The sequence below is a fragment of the Mytilus edulis genome, chromosome 8, assembly GCF_963676685.1.
Source record: "Mytilus edulis chromosome 8, xbMytEdul2.2, whole genome shotgun sequence".
In the NCBI taxonomy this organism is placed as follows: Eukaryota; Metazoa; Mollusca; class Bivalvia; order Mytilida; family Mytilidae; genus Mytilus; species Mytilus edulis.
Window position 1 is genome coordinate 49,077,525 of NC_092351.1, and position 22,776 is coordinate 49,100,300.

Sequence of the window (22,776 nt, forward strand, 5' to 3'; positions counted from 1 at the left end):
TCAACAGGAAATTGATTAAAATGACCATATAATTGATATTCAGGATTATAATCCTGGTACCATTGATAACTATTATTTAGCAAATTTGACTTCAGATACAGATCATTAGTGGTATGCAGTTTAAATGAGTTATCCATGATATGGTCATAATTATAGATTAACTGTTTACAAAACTTTGAATTTTTGAAATACTAACTTAAAGGCTTTTCTACCTCAGGTATATATTTACCTAAGATGTATTTGGCAAAAGTGTTAGAAATTTTTAGTTCTCAATGCTTTTCAACTCCGTTCTTTATTTGATCCGTTTTACTTTTATAAAATTCGAGCTGATGTGTCTTTTGTAGACTCGCGCATTTCATGTCTGTCGCTAATACAAAATTTCAATCCTGGTATCTATGATAAATTTATTTGAATTTTTATATAAAGTTACCCTTTAAAGCCTTTCGATGAAAAATTATAAACTTTAAGGTTTATAATATTGTCAACAGGTATATTTTGTGTTTCAACTACTGCAATCTGTATTTTCCATGTTGAACGACCATAATTGTTTTACACATAACTTGTATTTGCTACAAGATTTACTTTCAATCCTAAGTTTAGTATCCGCGCACGTAGTGGTCAACATATGCAACTTAGTTGTTGATTGTAACCTTTTATTGAAATCCTTTTGTATCAGTTTCCGGTATATCGACTTGTCCATTACGCTGAATAAAAAAAGGGAAATGTCGATATCAGCAATACGCCAAAACTTAATAACCAAAGTATTTAAAGTTTACGCTCTGAATCGCATCGAGTCCCGTTTAAAGGCTTGGAAAAACATGACGATTACAATAACCAAAATACAACACAGACAAACAGAACAACTCAATCTTTGATTGAAACATATCTGAAGTGCAGAAAACTTTTTTAATTATTTTTTGCTTTTTCCAGTTAAAATAAAATGATTATTACATGGCTAAATTTCAATCAGCAAATTTTAATATTTTCTAAAACATATTTTTGTGAAACTGCAAAATATTGTAACTGCACATCATAATAATACCCTTTTATATTGGACTATCTGACAATGTGAAATGGGTTTTACTCATTGTTGAAGACCTACGGTTGTTAATTTCTGTTCAATTTGGTCATTTATGGAGAGTTTTCATTGGCAATCATACCACATTTTCTAACTTTTTTAAGATTGAGAAGCATTGAGAGTAATAAATGTGTCAATCCAGTAATAATCACATTGCACATGGTTCATTTATATTATTCAAATTAAAATCCTGTTAGAGAAAAAATAAGACCCCCCCTCCCCCCAAAAAAAGCAACAACAACCCCCCCCCCCCCCCCAAAAAAAAAACAAAACAAAACAACAAACCAAACCCAAACCCAACACACTAGCAGGTAACTAGTTTAAACAAATCAATATGTGAAGATAAAATATTTGGCAATTATTCATGTAATAACTATGTGTAAGCAGTCAAGGTAAACGTACCTGTAATCTAGTCAGTACAGATAAAATGTCAATATATTTTGTCAATTGTCCAAGATCAGGTTCGATTGTTAATCCTTGTAAAGTCTGATAATAGAAGGTTCACACATTATTACCAATTAATAATTTACGAACCGTAACAAACAAATATACAATGTAATTAAATAGATATTTTAATATTAGAATAAAGAAAGTGATGATGTATGCACTATAGACAAATTTTTATCAAAAATTGAATTTCATTGGTTTTTAGCTTTAATTTCATAGCTTTGTTTATCTATGAACTAGTTATTAAAAAGGATAATTAAATTAACAGGCAGTTTATTGTCTGAAAATCATTAATTAATTTAATAACTAATAAATGATTTTTTTCCATTAATTTTATCATAAATATTACTTTCATCACATTTAATTCGGTAACGGTTTATGCTACCGGATTAAACTTTCAAGTTAAACGAATAAGCCAAAATTAAAAAAAAATGGCACAATCGGCTGATTCGACCTGTTTGTGTGAAATCTGCATTGGCGGACCGGGTGAATATTACTGTCAGCAGTGTGATCAGTTATTTTGCGGAAATTGTAAGTTATCACATTTACGAGCAAAGATAAGTAAAAATCATACGTTTTTTAGTGGACAAAATATCAACAAGGAAGAAAAACGGCTTTGTATAGAACACGAAGAACGTTTCTTATTCTACTGTCATGATTGTGATACTCCTGTCTGTAGCTCGTGTTCCGTACAGACACATAAAGGTCATTTGATGAACGATCTTACTAAATCTGCTGTAAAACTAAAATTTGAATTGATCAAGATCATTGAATCAACGATAACAACATCCACTTCATGCATAGGCACAATTGAGGAAGACACAAAAAATTACCATCAGAAAACCAAAGCAGTCAACAAAACCATTACTGAGGAAGGGAATTACTATAAGGAATTGATTGATAAAAAAGTACATAGTTTTGTTAAGCTAGTGCAAGATGAGACACAGAAGGCATTAGGAAGTATGTCTACAGCTACTAAAGTGTACCTTGACATTTTAGAACACTGTCAACAATGGCAAAAGAAAATTACAGAAATGGAAACAAAGTCAGATGTACTATTGTTTAAGAAGCTGAAACACCTCAAAACTGATGTTGACCAGATAGTGTTAAAGCAGTCGCTCGATACGCCCAGACCTTCTGTGTCATACACTAACAAAGAGCTTTCAGACACAGACATAGACACCTTATTCGGAGAGTTAACATTTCAGTAAGTTAAACAGTTAGTATAGTGTTAAAATAATATACGTAGGAAAAATGTCTGTATTTAACGTTATCATATAATCTTCTTAAACGAGTAGGTTGGATAACGCCCTAAAATAGCCCCCTTTTTTAGCCTTAATTTCAAATTGGGATTTATTAACCAATATCATAATGAATAATACTATAGCTTATACAGTGAATAGATAGGAAATAAGTCTTTTTATTGCAAATTTACGTTCCTGCGTATATAATTCATGATGCACAATTAGTACTAATTTTGATTTTCCACGAAAAAACAATGAAAATTGGTAAATTTCCATCGAATATTTGGACAGGAAACATAGAGCTCATACGTCGACAAAAAAGATCTTTGACAATAATGTTTGTAATGACAATTTACATGTCTAACTTGGCTATTTAGATTGTCGACGGCTGTGCTCTATGTTTTCTGATCTTGAATGTGGCTTAAATCCTGCCGATTTTGTCAAAGGAGTAGGTCCGGTAAGGACCGATTTTGGCCTCAAATTTCAGGTTCATCTGACGAAAGATTTTGACCACTTTTTAAACACTTAAGTGTCTATTTCATTTGAATCAATCAGTTTATGTGCCCCTCTACTCGCCGACTTGTTTCTTTATTATTATGAGGCTGACTTCATGCAGGAACTTCTTAGGAAGAAAGATAAGAAGTTAGCAATATCCTTTAACTCTACTTTCCGCTATATAGATGATGTTCTTTCACTAAACAATTCAAAATTTGGTGACTATGTGGAACGCATCTATCCAATCGAACTAGAGATAAAGGATACTACAGATACAGTTAAGTCGGCTTCATATCTTGACTTACATCTAGAAATTGACAATGAGGGTCGGTTGAAAACAAAACTTTACGACAAAAGAGATGATTTCAGCTTTCCAATTGTGAACTTTCCATTTCTAAGTAGCAACATTCCAGCAGCACCTGCATACGGGGTATATATCTCCCAATTGATACGATATTCCCGTGCTTGCATTTCCTATCATGATTTTCTTGATAGAGGTTTGCTGCTCACAAGGAAGCTATTAAACCAAGAGTTCCAAATGGTGAAGTTGAAATCATCCCTTCGTAAATTTTACGGACGCCATCACGAGTTGGTTGACCGTTATGGAATAACCGTTTCACAAATGATATCGGATATGTTACTTACGTCGTAACTACAATCCCCTTCCCTTTCATGAATATGACCTACCGAATTAGACTATTTACCGGATTTGTAATCACTTAAGCAACACGACGGGTGCCACATGTGGAGCAGGATCTGCTTACCCTTCCGGAGCACCTGAGATCACCCCTAGTTTTTGTTGGGGTTCGTGTTGTTTATTCTTTAGTTTTCTATGTTTCTGTCGTGTGTACTATTGTTTTTCTGTTTGTCTTTTTTATTTTTAGCCATGGCGTTGTCAGTTTGTTTTAGATTTATGAGTTTGACTGTCCCTTTGGTATCTTTCGTCCCTCTTTTATGTGAAAGATTTTAACTGATTTAGTCATTAAAAACGATCCAGTTCAAGCTCAAATACGAAATATCTATCAAATATGCCGAAAAATGTCACTTTTCAATGAGTTTTTGTCAAAAATGAACGTGGCCGCATTCGTGTTCATCCTCAATCTTTAAATATGTTATGTATTATAATAAAATACAACTTACATTTCAATATTAAGGATGAACACGAATGCGGCCACTTTCGTTTTACACGAAAACTGTCTAAAATTTAACTAAAATGCTAGAATTGTGAAGATTTCAGTAATTTAGCATGACTTTATGGTGCTAGTATCCGATATATGTGCATTGTATTGTCAAAAAACAGCCCATATTTATGTAGCAGAAGCATTCCACTGTCCAATAAAGAACTAAAAGTTTACATTTTAACAATTTTGTAAAACTGTTATATTTTGGGGGCAAAAAGGGGGCTTACTGGACCTACTCCTTTCGCCAAAATCCCTTATATTGACCTAATTTGGATGTGAAAATGAACGTTTTAGAATAAAACTATGACAGAAATTGTTTATTTTTTGTATTTTATTTTTCTTCAATTGATGTTTCTTTTTTAATACCTTGCTCAGTATCCCGATAGAATCGATGTACATACCTGGTTTAGAAAAATATCTAAATATTTATACATAATTATTAAAGCAATACAGATTATTTTGCATTTATCATGTTAATTATAAATATCTGTACAGCAAATTATTATTTTGAATATGCACATAATAGGTCTTTACTAATTTAATAAATAACTAGAACACACCCGCGAAATCCGAGCTTGGTTTTAAGTATATAAACTGTTGTAGAATGAATTTTTGTAAAATAAATATTAGTCATGAGAATTTCAGAAAAGTTATCAAAAGCCCGCTCCCTTTTTTCCAAAGTCCGTTATTTGTTTCCTTTCCGTTAAATTCCAGCACTTTCACGTTTCTGGCCTCAGACCGCAACAATCCTCTCCTTTTGCTACAATGCATTTTTTGGTAAAATTAGTCAAATTAAATTACAAAATTTGCACCGCTTCAAACATGAAATAAATTTAACTGCTTATAGACCATTATTATTCTAATACAATATGCTTCTTGTACAATTCTTCATTTTTTTTTTACTTTTGAGAGGCCTATTACAATGACAATGGTAGGATTTGAATCTTGAATAGATGACTAAGGCTAATTGCTACCTTACTTTCATTTTGGCCAAATCACTACAATCACCGGCTTTTATAACAATATTTTTTTCCCCACATGATTTACTTATTTCAATATATATGCAGCTGATATGACCCCAAAAATGGTAAACATTTCAATGACAACAGTAGACAGAATACTTAGGAAACATTACCCCATATAATAATTGGGAACTATATTACAGGTTGCAGTCTTGTAATTGACTGCTCCATAGGCTTACATGCAAAACAGCTGATCTTTGAAAATAAAAAAAATAAAAAATGCTACATAGAACAAAAAATTCATGTTCATATCATATATGTACTAATGTGAAATTGTGATTTAATCGAAAAAAGTGGGTCATGCCACGAAGAATAAAAAGTTACGTAATCCTGAAGTCAAAACAAATTTTTTCTACTTTCTGTTTGCTGTTTTTACTAGGCCGCACCACTTCCAGTAAACATGATATCCTTCCACTTTCCTGGATTGATATCCCCCAAAAGATGCAAGATTTTTTTAAAGTCTATATATATGTTTCAATTCAGCATAAAGTTAAACCTTTAATCAAACAGAAAAAAATGAGTTCAGAAAAAATGCACTATTTTGTTTCCCTCCATGTTTTGACATGCACCGGAAACATGCACCGGAAACTGGAGTTGTAATACAAGACTGGTACCTATAACAACTAGTTTCATTAAGTAGCCATATTTGAACATAAAAAATGTTATTAAAAGAACTGTTTGGCTGTATTTATAGAAAATAACCCCACTATTAAATTTCTGAAAACAGCCAAAATTTGGAAATCAGTCATGTCTATCAAATGATTTGTAAATCTCATTCTAGTCTATCTTTATGAATGTTTTCTTATTATTTGGATACTGTGAAGCTAGAAGAGTATTCTTACCTATTATTTTTATATACTTATAACTATCAAATCGACAGTTCAAAATGGTGAAGTTGAAGCCATCCTTTTTAAATTTGTCGAACGCGATCAAATATGGATGTCGGCTTCCATTTAAAAAATAGTGGTTGGCTACCATTTCATTATGTCATGGTAATGTCCAAGAATGTGTCCCTCCCCTGCCGCGCATGCGTAATATTTAATTAGTATCGGTCAATAAGGAAAGTGAAAAATTCATATAGATTATTAAGGATATATTTTTTTAATGGTTTTAGCATGAATCCAGTACACTTTTCATCAGTTTCCCTGTGATAGTGAACAAAACAATTCTATTGTCTTTCAAAAAATGTTTTCAAATTTAAAATAAAGTTAATCATGTTAATGAATGAACCGTATTTTTTTATTTGAAAAAAAGTAATGCAGTCATGAACAAATTGACTATCCATTTAGAGACATTATTGGATTATTTGTATATGGCACTTTTTGTAAAATAAATTAATATAACTTGCATTAGGAATGTTAATTTTCCCCTTAGATCATGAAAACGGGAACAAATGAGGAATAATATGGTACTTTCTATTTCAAAATATCATGATGATAACCCCCGTAATTATGTTATTTTGAAATGGGGATTTTTGCACAATATCGCATCAGAGGTACAATTTTTTTGTTGATATAATTTCAGCAAAACAGTAGTCTGTGTGTATAATATGTTATAGATCATGTTTCACAGAATAATGCATGTATATTGTTTTTGTCTTTTAATTACTGACAACATATTATAACTTACAGAAAATGAAAATGATGGATGTGCTTTAATTATAAGACATAATATAATTATTATGTTTGTTTATAAATTCCTTCGTTGAATTGCGTTTATATTTTAATCAGATGAAAACTTATTTAAGAAATTGTTGTTTGTTCAGTTGAACATTTAAATTCTATGTTAACCTTTACCAAAGAAATACACCAAAAATTGGTATCCAACAAATAATATTGAATGTACTTACTGTGGATTCATTATAATAATGAGTCCACAGTAAGTACATTCAATTAAACTTTATGTTTTGTTACAGTGATTTATTTCACTTATAATTTTAAGACATTGTTCAAGTATCTTTTGATGTTGAATATTGTTCTTGGAAGGTTGACTTATAAAATATAATCTTTACTCCCACTTCTACAAAGTAAGAAATTATGTAAAAATGTAAAAAAAAGTCTTTCTTTAGCTGGTTTTTGCAATTTGTCTGAGCCACAACTTTCTTTTATCATTTGACACTGATTGATATCGATATTTGGCATGAAGGTGTTTTTTACTAGCAGTCGTTGACAGTACTTGACAAATCGTCATGACTTTAGTGACCCTGACCTTTGCCTTTACCTTTTTGTCATATTAAGGAGCGTGAAAATACTCCAAAAGGAAAAGAAAGAGAAAATTTGGTTGGTAATTTTACAATGTTTAAAAATGTTATGAATATATGTATGAATGAAATATAATATAAAAAAAACCTGATCATTGGAATTAATTTACTTTATAAATCCCTTGTTATCCGTAGAGCTGATGAAAATACTCGAGATGCAAAAATTGCTATTTGTAAGCACACAGGAGAATCAAAAAGGTATAAAACAGCAACTGGTAAAGCTAAGGAGGAACTTGATACATTTCTTAAGGACATAGAAGAATTGCAAACGGAGAAAATAGAATTACAATCAATGTTGCAAAAACAGATTTTTTTTTAATAAAGATGAAAAACAAAACAGTGAAAAGTTATTTAAAGAATTAGAAAAAGAAAAGGAACGAGGTATTGAAAATGCAGAATTATATAACAAAGAATAGCTTTGTATCTTATAAAAAAGAAGTTTTGAACCAAAACATTATATACAGTATGATATAAGAGGTACTAATAATTGAGGTCAATATTCCGGCATTTTCCTTGAGAAAAATTTCAATTGACTATTAGAATTTATAACCTCCAAATATACAAGTGCATGGGTGTAATACTTTATGTTAAAAACAAACAAACAATAACTTGCACCAGAAGCTAACATTGTTTTGCTGTTTAACTGTAAAATGCTAACAGTTGCTATGATGTAGGTGTATATATATGTTCTCAATATGTAATTATGCCTACATTGATGTTTCAACTAAAGCTATTTTGTTTTTAAAACAAAACAATCATTGTAATGTATCATTATGGTAAGAAAATGCACAGATATGTTCACATCATGCATTGTTTTTTTGAAATTTCTTACTTAATTATCTAATATCCATCCCTTAAAATGTGGAATGTTGCAGTAATTTAATTTTGAAAAAAACAACCACACAAGGGAAATTAATGTTTTCTCGTAAGTTGATGTATACATATTGTAATTTTCCTCTATTGTAATTTATAATAGATGAAATATACCTTAGGGCATTAATGACTCATTTGATCAATGCAAAGCACAAAAACAACAAACAAAAACACTAAAGTCATGAGGTACAGATCTAAGAGTTCTTGCAGCTACTAAAAACTAGTTGAAAGCCAATAACAACAAACAACAAAAATCATGTATCGAAAACTAAAAATAAGTATCAACCAGGACAATTTTCTAAATAGCCAGAGAAAAACATGATGTTGTGCAAGGACACAAAACAGTTATCAACAGAACATATTGTCTCTAAATTTGTAAATAAATGATTATGATCATATAATCTGGACACTTTTAAGATCATAAATGCTAGTTGTGATTGGTGATGTCACTTTGACATCTTAAACATGATGAAATTGACATATTTAACTGAAATTTTACACATTTTTTTTTAAACAAAACAATAAGTAAGAATGATTTCACAGTTCAGATAGCAAGCAAGAGAACCAACAATAATACCTTTACCTACACACTTTTTGCTGTAAATCTCTAGTTTTTGAATTATTAATTTTTATGGCCCCGCAACGAAGTTGTCGGTGCCATATAGTTTTACCCTTGTCCGAAATTCCGCCTTTCCGTCTTTCCGTAATTCTGTCATTCCGCAACAAACCATTATACAAAGTTTTTTTCTAAACGCCTTCAGATATTGGGCTGATTTTTTGTATGTGAGTTAACTAGGCATGATGAACTACAGATCAAGTTTAAGTTTCGTTCCGCTCCACTAATTTTTTTCTCATCACTTTGCGTCCGGCGTCCGTTGTTGACGTCCGTCGTTAAGTTTTACAAAAATCTTCTCCTCTGAAACTACTGGGCCAAATTAAATTAAACTTGACCACAATCATCATTGGGGTATCTAGTTTAAAAATGTGTCCGGTGACCCGGCCAACCAAACAAGATGGCCACCATGGCTAAAAATAGAACATACGGATAAAATGCAGGTTTTGGCTTATAACTCAAAAACCAAAGAATTTAGAGCTGGGGTTTAATTGTTTATCAGGTTAAGATCTATCCGCCCTAATATTTTCAGATTGATCGGACAACCCTTAGTAGGTTGCTGCTCCTGAATTGGTATTTTTTTAGGAAATTTTACCGTTTTGTGTTATTATCTTGAATATTATTATGGATAGTGATAAAATGTAAACAGCAATAATGTACAGCAAAGTAAGACCTAAAAATAAGTAAACAACGCCAAAATGGTCAATTGACCCCTAAGGAGTAATTGTCCTTTATAGTCAATGTTTTGAAAAATTTCATAAAATTTGTTTAAATTTTTACTAACATATTCCACTGAAAATACTGGACAAAGTTCAGTAGAGATAGAGATAATTGTAAGCAGTAAGAACGTTCAGTAAAGTAAGATTTACATACACTTCACCATCACCAAAACACAATTTTGTCATGAATCCATCTGCGTCCTTTGTTCAATATTCACATAGACCAAGGTGAGCGACACAGCCTCTAGTTTCTAAACGCTTTCAGATATTGGGCTGATTTTTTGTATGTGAGTTAACCATGATGAGTTATAGGTCAAGTTTAAGTTTCATTCCGCTCGGCTTATTTTCGCTGAAATTACGGGCTTTGGACTTTGATAAACTATTGAAAATCACAGTTATACGGATTTTTTCTCTATTCCCCTCCAGATTTTGAGCTGATTATTGATATGTGAGGCAACCATCATGTTTGTGTCCAACTTTTTGGGACGGGGCCATTCGTGTCGCTTTGACACATCTAGCTTTAATTCTATGCTACTGGTAATGACTAATATTTCTATTTTAGGGAACAAGATGACATCAAGCGAGAGGGAAAATCAAATCTTAAACTGAAAAACGAAAACAACAGCTTACGTGATGAAGTGATTGAGATGGCAAATAAGTAAGTTAATTATATGTTGATGAAGTCATGAATTTTTTTTTATTTAAGAAATTGCTGTAATTTATTTTTTGTCTATGAAAAAATAACATAAAAAATTGGTGCAAAACTAAACAAACTGTGTAAGTATAGCGTGTTATTTGAAAGTGTGCACTACACTTTGTGAGGTAAATTTGAATAGAAAAAATATTGCAGTCATTCCTATTGATTTAATTCTAAATTGCATTGTCAAGGAGAAAATCATGAAAAAAGATTTCATATTCACATAAAAAATTATGTCTATGAGCTGATAGGTGAAAAAATTGTATCCATACAGAAGACGTGTTACATCTAAAATTAAATTATTAGGAAGTGGTTTAAATTATAAACGAGAGCATCTTGAAACTGGAATTAGGAAAATATTTATGATTAGTTCACAAGTTTCTGTCTGTATTGTGTGCTTTTTTCATACATAATGTTTTTTTAAATATCAAAGAAGAAGAATTACTCTTTATTTATAGACTTATAAAAAACAATGTGGGGATTGCTTGATCACAGTTCTGCATTGGTCAAGATTTAATTATGCCATAAAGTGTATTGCTTTTCCTCTCATACTGCTACAATAACTGTGAATATCACAAAGAGAAATCCTTTTTATTGCTGATCATGGTAAAACAAAGATCAAGTGTGCCAACATATCATATTTTTTTTTTATAGAGAACTAGATTTATTTACTATGGACAATTAATCAATTTGAAAAATTTAAAAAGCCCAGAAAGGCTGGCATTTTCAATTAAGATATTTGATTGTTTTATAGTAAAATTAATGTATCACACTCTGTACAGTGAGTTTTAGAATTAAATGTTTTCCTGATTGCTGTAAGATCTTTTACCTGTTTTGGTCATGAGTATGATGGTAATATTGTTATATTTGTTTTAACTGAATGTCTGTGTATTTTGTTCATCGTAGTATATACAATTCTTAATACATGTTTGATAGAAGAAAAGTGAACATTCTGAATATTGATTTTATTTTGAAAGTTTTGTAATGTTTTGTTATTATAGGCATGCCACAGAAATAAGAGAACATATAAATGTGGTAAAACAGTACAAGAATAAAATTGTTCATTATAAAGAAGAAAAAGATCAAGCAAACAAAAAAGTAGATAAATTTCAACGCGACTTAAAGGATGCAAAAGACAGGTTGAAAGATCAAGAAGCAATATCTAATAAACAGATGGCTGTTTATGAAGCTAATATAAGAGATCTTCGGAAACAACTCTCTGAGACAGAAAGCACAAGGTGGGAAAATGCAAGGTTTGAAAAATAACTTCTATTTGATATTAAGTTGCTTTGTTATAACATAAGAACATCTGATGATGATGTATTTAGATGGCCTTCTTTTACTTTGGAGTCCTGATATATTTCAATATGAATCACATAAACCAAAATAGCTGAATCCATGATATTGAGCTAGTCATGTTCAATAGTCATAGTCAAGTTTTTGTATGCATTAAATCTGTATGTAGAAGTTGATGCAATCATATTTACAAGCGTGGCATATGTGGCCCTCAGACACATTCTCCATTTTAAGCTCACCTGGCCCGAAGGGCCAAGTGAGCTTTTCCCATCACTTTGCGTCCGGCGTCCGGCGTTGTCCGTCGTCGTCCGTCCTCCGTCGTCGTTAACTTTTACAAAAATCTTCTCCTCTGAAACTACTCGGCCAAATTAAACCAAACTTGGCCACAATCATCATTTGGGTATCTAGTTTAATACTTTGTCCGGTGACCCAGCCAACCAACCAAGATTGCCGCCATGGCTAAAAATGAGACATAGGGGTAAAATGCAGTTTTTGGCTTATAACTCAAAAACCACAGCATTAAGAGCAAATCTGACTAAGTAAAATTGTTCATCAGGTTAAGATCTACCTGCCCTGAAATTTTCAGATGAATCAGACAACCCGTTGTTGAGTTCCTGCCCCTGAATTGGTAATTTCAAGGAAATTTTACTGTTTTTGGTTATTATCTTGAATATTATTATAGATAGAGCTAAACTGTAGACAGCAATAATGTTCAGCAAAGTAAGATTTACAAATAAGTCAACATGATGAAATGGTCAATTGACCCCCTAAGGAGTTATTGTCCTTTAATATAGTCAATTTTTAACAATTTCATAAAATTTGTAAATTTTTACTTACATTTTCCACTGAAACTACTGGGCAAAGTTCATTATAGATAGGGATAATTGTAAGCAGCAAGAATGTTCAGTAAAGTAAGATGTACAAACACATCACCATCACCTACACACAATTTGTCATGAATCCATCTGCTTCCTTTGTTTAATATTCACATAGACCAAGGTGAGCGACACAGGCTCTTTAGAGCCTCTAGTTTATTTGAACCCATAACTTTATTGGTATTGCTGTAGTACTAGTTTTAATTTTATTATTGATTTAAAATGAAATAGTATCGTTCACATTGATAAACCATTTAGTTAAGTTTGAATAAAATCTAAATGCTAAGTGATCTTTTTAAATAAATGGCATTATTGTATATAAGAATGTATGTAGTAAAAAATGATAAATTGTGTGACTGTGTGATAGACACAGGAGTTGTGCTGTATATGTCAGCGTGATTATTAGTGATGGTAACAAATGCTTAATCACACATTTAATCTGTATGACATCCTGTCATCAATATCAGTCACTGTTCAAGTGTTGTAAATGTTTTATGAAAAACCTAATCTGTATTACGTTGTGTCACATAAAACACAGCTACTTGAGGTATATGATATCGCTTTTTCAACATCACATACCGTATTATTCCGCAACCAGTATAATCCCTCAAACACAGCTCTTGGGAATTAATTGATGTCGCCGGTTGAACGGATGTGATATTAGAAAAGTCATATGATATTCTCTATTTATTACATGGTATTGATAAGGTTTTTCAAAATAATCTGTAATTCATTGAAAAAGAACACAAAACAAGGAATTTCTGAGTTATGTAACATTGCTGATTTTTGAAAAATGATACTGCTGAATTGAAAGGCTTTTTTTTGTTTTTTTTTTAATAAAGTTTAATTAAAATTTCTTTGAAAGGTACATGACTGATGACTATCAAAAAGAGGAATTGGTCAATAAAAATGGCGAAATAGCAGACTTGACAAAAAAGATATATTCCATGGAAGAAGAGTGAGTACTGTCAAAGTTCCATAGGACTGCTTATGCTATTTTATTAGCATTTACAGTGATTCCCTGTCAAACTTTTACATATACAAAAAAAGGTTACTGACAAAAAAATATATTTCGATATAAGAGACAAATATCCACTAGAGACCAAATGTTTTACATTCAAACCCTTCCAAAAGGTTTCTCTATATAATTATACCCCCTCCACTTTGAAAAAGTGGGAGTATACTGTTTTACCTCTGTTTGTCCGTCCATCTGTTCGTCCAGTCCGTCCGTCTCATGAATATTTTTCGTGGCATTTTTCTCAGGAACTACAATACAAGGATTTCTGAAATTTGATTTTACGGTTTATATAAGTCAGCTTTACAGTGTGCGTTTACAGATGCATCACTCGACAACTTCCTGTTTACCAAACACTTGAATGATTTTACACATGATAGCCAAGTTGAAAATTTTCGGCACATTTTACTCAGGAACTGCAATACTAGAATTTCTGAAATTTGCAGTCCACATGATATACTTTTGTTTAACAAATTACTTCCCTTTCTCAATTGTAGACTGGTTGAATACACCAACAAAGTTGGCTTTTGCCAATGTAAAGCATGACAAATTGAAAGTGATGTATGAGCGGTTTAACTAAATTTTCATGAAAAACAATTTCTGATGTCAAAAGTATTTAGCTTAAACTTCATAGTTACTCGATCACAGTACGAACAGGTAAATTTGGACTTTCTGCTAGCTCTCCATTGTAAATAAAAATTAATGTCCTTCATAAGGGAGACGACTAAAAAAGGGATCTCTAAATACGGGAATTGGCAAATAGACTATTACAGACACATTTAACCAGTATCTAAGATATGACATATATCATCATATATGTCTATTACAGATTAGGTTTATTAAGTGAAACCAAAAGATTACTGGAAGTAAAAAATGAAGATCTGGAGAAAAAGCTGAAAGAGGCTGTTGAACAACATTTTTCATTAGAGGAAAGGTAAAAACATGGTTAAAGAAGAGTAGATTGAAATAGATAATATGTTTTTATTTTCATTTAGCTAGAATTTTCCAAATAAAGTTGAATCATTGACATGAATAATAGGTAAACTAGTTTTAAATAATCTTGACTGTTTAAATGAAATAATAAAATTATGAATGGAAATGGGAAATTTGTCAAAGAGACAACAAACCGACCAAAGAACAGACAACAACAGAAGGTAACCTGGAATAGGTCTTCAATGCAGCTAGAAACTCCCGCACCCAGAGGCGTCCTTTAGCTTGCCCCTAAACAAATATCTATACTAGTTTAGTGACAATGGAAACCGTACTAAACTCCGAATTATACACAAGAAACTAAAGTTAAAAATCATACAAGACTTACAAAAGCCAGAGGCTCCTGACTTGGGACAGGTGCAAAATTGCGTAGTGTTAAACTTGTTTTTTGAGATCTCAACCCTCCCCCTATACCTCTAGCCAATGTAGAAAAGTAAACGCATAACAATATGCACAGTTAAATTCAGTTCAAGAGAAGTCTGAGTCCGATGTCAGAAGAGGTAACAAAAGAAAATAAACAAAATGACAATAATACATAAATAACAACAGACTACTAGCATTAACTGACATGCAAGCTCCAGACCTCAATTAAACTGATTGAAAGATTATGTCTTCATCATATGATTTTCAGGCACAATCCCTCCTGTTAGGAGAGCACACATGATCGTACAGGTTTCGATTTTTATACGACCGCAAAAATTTAAAAAGTTTTGGTCGTATATTGCAATTGGTATCACATCATTGCTGTTGTTATCGACATTGTCAGCGTCGTCGGAAAACAGATCAAATCAATAAAATTTTAACACAATGTTTTTTAACTACAAAAGAAAGGTTGGGATTGGTTTTTGGGGTTATGGTCCCAAAGGTTTAGGAATGAGGGGTAAAAAAAGCTGCCCAAAAAAACATTTTGTAGTTTCAGTCAATAACTTGTGTTTAAGGGTTTAAAACTCTATGAAATTACACTACAAGTTTCAATACTACAAAGGGATGGTTATGGGGGTTATGGCTTTAATCATTTAGCAATTATGGGCAAAAAAGGGGGAAAACAGGGGTTTTTCTGGTTAAAGGACAATTTAGACAATTTTAAAGCAATATAAGGGAGGTACTCCAATTAAAATTTAAAGAGTACTGTTATATATGTTTGAGTACATCCCTTACACTGCTTGATATTTATGTATTAAGAAATGATGATTGTCTCGAGATGTGCAGATGTAAATTTAATTTTAGAAGTCATTATTGATTAATATTAATTCTAACCACGACTGTATGTCATTTTATACTTTAATATTTTATGATGTATTTAAATGAGTAGCTATTTTGCTAACTCCTATAGAAATCTGAATTGAGATTAATTTTGGAATAAGAGAAAGGGGGAGGTGAATTGGCAGTAAATAAGAATTTGTGTGTGTGTGTGTGCGTGGGGGGGGGGGGGTAATTTTTTTCTCATTTCAGATTTCAGAAACTAAAAAGCATTTTTCTTCAAATATTTAGTTTTCAGGGGATTAATATTCAACAGCATAGTGTATTGCTCAAAAGCAAAAAAAAATCTAAGTTCAGTAGACTACATTCATTCTGTGTCAGAAACTTTGCTGTGTTAACTATTTAATCACAATCCAAATTCAGAGCTGTATCATGGTTGAATGTTGTGTCCAAACTGGCCCCAAATGTTCAGGGTTTGACTTCTGCGGTCGTATAAAGCTGCGCCCTATAGAGCATCTGGTTTACTATTAAGCTAAAACAAGGAACAAATAAAGTCTTGAGGCAGTAGAAGACAATCCTATTTGAAGCGAAATGTGATCTTTTTCTATCACCAGGGCACAAAAATAGCGCTTGTCAGATTGTCTGGTATCAGAGGGAAAAGGGGTTGGACAAGAAAATTCAATCTGTAGAAAATGAATTAAAACTTTGATGATCAAAATAGTAAACAAAAAACAAGAAAAGAAAATGTAAAAACAAATATTAATTTGACATGTTTACTTGCGATCAATAATTTTAAACTGGTTTTTTGTTTTCTTTATTAAATCAAACTTAAATGCAAAAAAGATTGATATGAAAGTGTTTTTTTGGGGACAAGTTACAATTCCATTCTGATTGGTAAATTTTGGTATGTACTTGTTCTAGTGAGAAAGTTGAAAAGAATATTATTGTAGAGGCCTGACCACTTTGTGTTTGGTATTGTTAGTCCTCTGTTTTTCATCTTTCATATCTAACTATTCTTTAAATATTGTCTCGAAAAAACAAATTGAAACCAAAATTCCTTTGCTTCATATATAAGACAACTTCTATAAAGGGAGATTTTGTTTATCCAACATGGCCACTGTGGTTAAAAATAGAACATAGAGGTAAAAAACTTTAGCAAATTGAGAATAAAATAACATTAGTTAAGGATGTATTTAGGTGAGGGTTTGTGAAATAAAAAAAAGGAAGAATTTAAAATTAGTACTCTAAGTTAGAAGAGCATTAGTTGAGGAACCAAAATAAGCTAAAGATATTGATAAGTCATTGTGCTCATTTTCGAGATATTTGATTTAAAAAATATGGCAGGGAAAAAGCTGACTTGGACTTTTAGAAATGATAGAAATTATTATAAATTAAGGAATGTATCTCCCTCATGCAAAGCTCTGATTCCTTTCACGGATTTGGCTATACTTTTTGGACCTTTTGGATTATAGCTCTTCATCTTTTATATAAGCTTTGAATTTTGAACTGTTATACCACTGTCCCAGGTTAGGGGAGGGTTGGGATCCCGCTAACATGTTTAACCCTGCAACATTATTTATGTATGTGCCTGTCCCAAGTCAGGAGCCTGTAATTCAGTGGTTGTCGTTTGTTTATGTGTTACATATTTGTATTTCGTTCATTTTTTTTTATATAAATAAGGCCGTTAGTTTTCTCGTTTGAATTGTTTTACATTGTCATATCGGGGCCTTTTATAGCTGACTATGCGGTATGGGCTTTGCTCATTGTTGAAGGCCGTACGGTGACCTATAGTCTTTTTTATAAATATGCTTATCTTTGAAAATGCAAATTGGTATATTGATACATGTATATGAATTTGAAAGCTCAAATAATATTTTTTTTACAAAATAAGAAGGTGCCTGCCTTGTAAACTGTAAGAGGAGTTCATTCAGAATTTTTTTTTGTAAATTGGATGAAAATTATAAAACCTTGAATAGAAATGAAAAACAGTATGCATCACTAGCAAATGATTATATAAATTAATTTCGGTAATTAAAGAATACCACTGACAGGTATGTCATGTAAAATATATTCATTTTATATAGATTTTTATTAATATCCCTCATTTACTGTTTTGTTCATCTGTCCACACTGCAAATCTTTCATTAGCAGTGATGTGATGGAATACAATATCTAGCAAGTATTCAGTTATTAATGGCATGATTGATATTTTTCAAAACAATACCATGAATCTTCATGGTATCTTTATGGTCTAGATAAATTGTGAAGTAGGGAATCAGGCAATAAAAAAAAATTGATGAAAAAAGACACATATCCTTTACCATGAAGTCAATTTATTTCTACCCCCCATAGTGTTGCACAAATTCAGATTAGTGTTAGTTTAACTGGTTTAAAGATTATACTTCTGCAAGAATGTTCATTATAAAAAGGTTTGTTGATGATGATAGGACCATAAAATGTTTACTTCTTGTTTTAGGGTTAAGCTTAGTCACTCAAATTGGACTTTTTTCAAAATATTCCATAGAAAACTGTAGCAAGGTTTATTAATTTTCAATGAGAACTTACAAGTTATGAAGGTATCCACAATAGACTTCTGTGCATGGGTCATAAAATTTATCTTTAATTTGGACACCAATCCCAGGTCAACCATCTCCCCAATCCCTTATCTAACTTACCCTGAAATTATTAACTTTGATTTCACAAATGCTCCATAATGCTATAGCAACAAGCTAGTGGTTATTTGCATATAATCAGTAAAATATACTGAATATGACTAATATTGTAAAAGGAAAAAACAAAATGCTTTAGCTTTTCTCTTTGTAATTAAATTTTCCAACTTGTATATAAATATAGAACATGACTTTATTCAATTTTTTTCTTTCAAATTGTCAAAAAGGGGTACTGTGGATTCAATATTATTCTTTGGATACCAAATTGTGTGGGTTTCTTAGGTACAAGTGAACCACAAAGTTAAATGTTCAACAAATGACATACTTTAAATAAACGAATCCACAGTTTGCATGTTATTTACATCACTATCTGTCTATTTGCATGTCTGCCTGTAAGTTCATGCATCTCCGTGCCCATCTGTATTTCTACTGTCTATCTCTCACACAAATGAGACTATCCATAATTTTATGAAATTTATATCAACGGTATATATCAACAATGTCTGGGACTAGTATGAAAAATTATTGCCATTCAACTGGTTTTAATTGAGTTATACCACTGAAATCATCAGCGGGAAACATTGGAATGCTGTTCTTTTACTAATACAACTGGTGCAAGTGTTATGATATAGGGACTGGAAAAAAATATAATTATTTGCTTGTAAAATTCAATTGATTCTAAAATAAAAAGGACTTTAAAATTAAAAAAAAAAAATATTATGGTAACAGAGTTACTAAATAGGCAATCTCATTGTTTTCTGAAAAGAAATTATGCCAACAACTAGAAAAAAATGTAGACCATAAGGAACATATAAACTTGATTTGAAAATTGTAAATAAATTATTTCCTTAGTACCATTGATACATATTTTAGATTTCGAATTATCCTTAAGAAATTATGTAATTTCTACTATTTTTTAATTGCTGATCTTTTATTGGTTGTTCCTTTAATTCATAATGATTCTTTTAAAAATTGAGAAGGAATAATATTATTATTTTGCCCCTTGAATAACAAAAGTACTAAAATTCCTGAATCCACCAGTTTCAAACTGGAAGAAATGTCTTTATTTTCTTACCACACTACAATCTGTTTAAAATTTCTTTGTTAATAATTAACACAAAAGATTATAAATTCTTTTTCTCCTGAGTGTAAAACTGTTGAAAATAGTTGTATTCTATTTTATTGCAAAGGTCTAAATTATGCATAGATAAATTATTAGAATTTGTAAAAACACTTTTCACAATGAATATCGGTAATAATATGTACAGTTACAGATTTTAGTAAAATGACATTTATTTAACCAAAACATGTCTTGGTAAACAATTTTTTTTTTATTTACCTTAAATTAATTTTTGTAGTAGCCGGAGGACAAATGTGTGTCCTACTTGTGAAGCAAAGAAACAGCTTTTGAACCGATATAAAGCAGAAAGAGACATGTTACGAGAAGACAAGAACAGATTGGAAAAACATCTTGCACAGTAAGATTTAGAATGTGTCTTATTTAGAGTTAAAGGCAAAGAAAGTTTGGCCATGAAAATTCGTCTTTAGCAAACCATATTTCAACTGGATTGACTAAGATTCTAAAAACAAGTGTTGATACCCCTGAACTTTTTAGGATATTTTAGTGCATTCATAAACTTTAAAAATTTTTTTATTAAGCTTTGCTATGTATATTATTACCTGAAAAAACATAACTAATTTCAACTAAAAAAAGTTCTTATAATAAAATGTAGACTTTATTTTTGTTAAGTGCTGTTTCTCTGTATAATATATGTTTTCAATAAATTTTCATAAAGGTTATGAGAAGTGGGCTGCCAACATATTCTGTTCAATTACTTATGAACCATTCAACCAATTCTTTTCAAATTTGTAATACATTTGTACTTTTATACTTATGATAAAATAAAGGTCAAATTTTGTTATTGATGGTTTTCACTTCCTAGTCAGGGTTCTGGTCATTGATTAATATTTGAAAATTACACCTTGTTGTTTCTGTTCAATCACCAAAGAACCCTTCTACCGATGATTTTCAAATTATAATTTTTTGTTAAAGATTTAAAATGAAGGTCAAGTTTGTTATTGATGATTTACACTTTTTAGTTTTACTCTTCACATGGTTCAGGAGTTATTGTCCTTGATAAATTTAAAATTGCAATTTATGTTATTTCCATGCAAGAACTTATGATCTGTTGGACCAATGCTTTTAAGATTATTTTTTTTACCGTCATAAATAAATTGTGGTCAAATTTGATCTTGGCAATTGTCATTTTGCCGTTCAGGAGTTACGGTCCTTGATAGATTGAAAAATAGGCATATAATGTAACCATTGGTAACACGTCAACAAAGCCTGAAAGCCCATTTTAAGATACAGATAACACGGGCTGCTGTCAATTTGATAGTTTATTCCTTGATTGATAAGTAAAACCAGCAATTGTTAAAAATACTTAAATGCAAACCAGTTAAGAAAAAAATGTAAAAAAAAAATATTAGTTGTCCAGTACTATGTTGTTTATTTGAAAAGTGATCAGGTTAATAATCTTAGCTGTCAGGCAACAACTTGACAATGTTAGTAATAGCTATTTTGTGATGGGGGTATTTAATTAAGGGTTATATTTATAGCAATTACTGCATCATGTCACCTTAATGACCAACAACGTGTGTCTATAATAGGAAAAAAGGAAAGTCGTAAAGAACCTCATTTTTACTCTCTGAATTTAGGTTCAACCTTACTTGGATATATGTGCACTGGTCACATACAATGAGAGGAAATTCCTAATGGTTATTGAGCATGTTGAGTCACAATATATAAGGTTATGGTAAAAGTTACTGAAAATAAAATTTTTGTAGCTTTTCCATGTTTTATGTTGGATAGGGTACTTACTTACTGCCTGACGTGTTGTGAGTGGACATAGAAATACCAGATTTCTCCGTCAAACTGTCTGTACGGTCTTGTTAGCACTCTCATATATAGACTTTTTGCTTGATTTTTATGAAATCATTATCATAGGTTTATATCAGCAATGTCTCGCACAAGTTTGAAATTCAGTGCTGATCAATTGCATTTGCTGTCAAGCCTATATTTCTCTTTAAAAATCAATAAAAAAAGTTTACAAAGAAAACATATTTTTTTTTGTTAAGGCCCTTGGACTGATCAAATATTTGCAATGCAGGGGACATTGCAACTCTGTTCTTTTTCAATATTAGAAATGTCTGATATTAGAAATGTCTGACAAAAACTGACATGTGTAATAAGTCATGTGAATTAATAATTTTTAATATACCTCATTAGTCTAGCAGGAGAGAGGAATGATCTTACTCGTCAACTACAGAAGACACAAATGGAAAATAACGAATTTATAGAACTAGTGAAAAGTTTGAAAACACAGTAAGTGATTTATGATGATATGTAAATATAAGACGATGTGGTATGAGTGCTAAACTCTTTATCCTTGTCACAATTTTAAAAAGTAAAACAGTATAGGTCAAAGTACTGTCTTCAACACGGAGCCTTGGCTCACACCAAACAGCAAACTATAAAGGACCCCTAAAATGACTAATGTAAAACCATTCAACAGGGAAAACCACTGTCTAAAAAAAAAAAAAAAAAAAAAAAATCTATAAAAAAAAAAGAGAAACTAGAAACACTTATGATTCACATCAACCAATGAAAAACTACTAAATATCAGATTCCTGACTTAGGACAAGTACAAACAATTGCAGCAGGTTTAAAATGGTACCAAACCTTCACCCTTATCTGTAACAATAGTGTAACTTCACAACATAAAAAGACACGCTATAAAATATCAATTTAAAAAAAGATGTAGTAACACAAATGAACATACACTGAACGAATACCTTTGATCTATGATACAATGCAAATACAAAGTTAATAAAAATTAGGGATGATTAATTAAAGTAAAAGTTTTACAGTTTTAAAATGATAATCAATTTAAGACAAAAACGTCAACCTTGAAAAAAATTCAGCCATTTGCAATAAAAATAAACACAGGTAAATGAAAATAATTTTGTTGTAAGAACTACTTCTTCCCCTCCTGTCTGTATAGCCTTCTGTTTAGGAACAGCAGGAAATGTCTTGTATATG

The 22,776-nt window shown here is 31.2% G+C and overlaps 1 protein-coding gene across 1 annotated transcript; it reads left to right on the plus strand.

The window, feature by feature from the left end:
• The first annotated feature begins 1,950 nt into the window (after window positions 1–1,950).
• Window positions 1,951–22,063, plus strand: LOC139484157 (uncharacterized protein MCAP_0864-like). Its single transcript, XM_071267889.1, has 7 exons — window positions 1,951–2,732; window positions 10,495–10,590; window positions 11,631–11,882; window positions 13,666–13,758; window positions 14,645–14,749; window positions 20,033–20,152; window positions 21,964–22,063. The coding sequence occupies exons 1-7, from the start codon at window positions 1,957–1,959 to the stop codon at window positions 22,061–22,063; spliced, it is 1,542 nt and encodes a 513-aa protein (XP_071123990.1). The 5' UTR covers window positions 1,951–1,956.
• The last annotated feature ends 713 nt before the right edge of the window (window positions 22,064–22,776 follow it).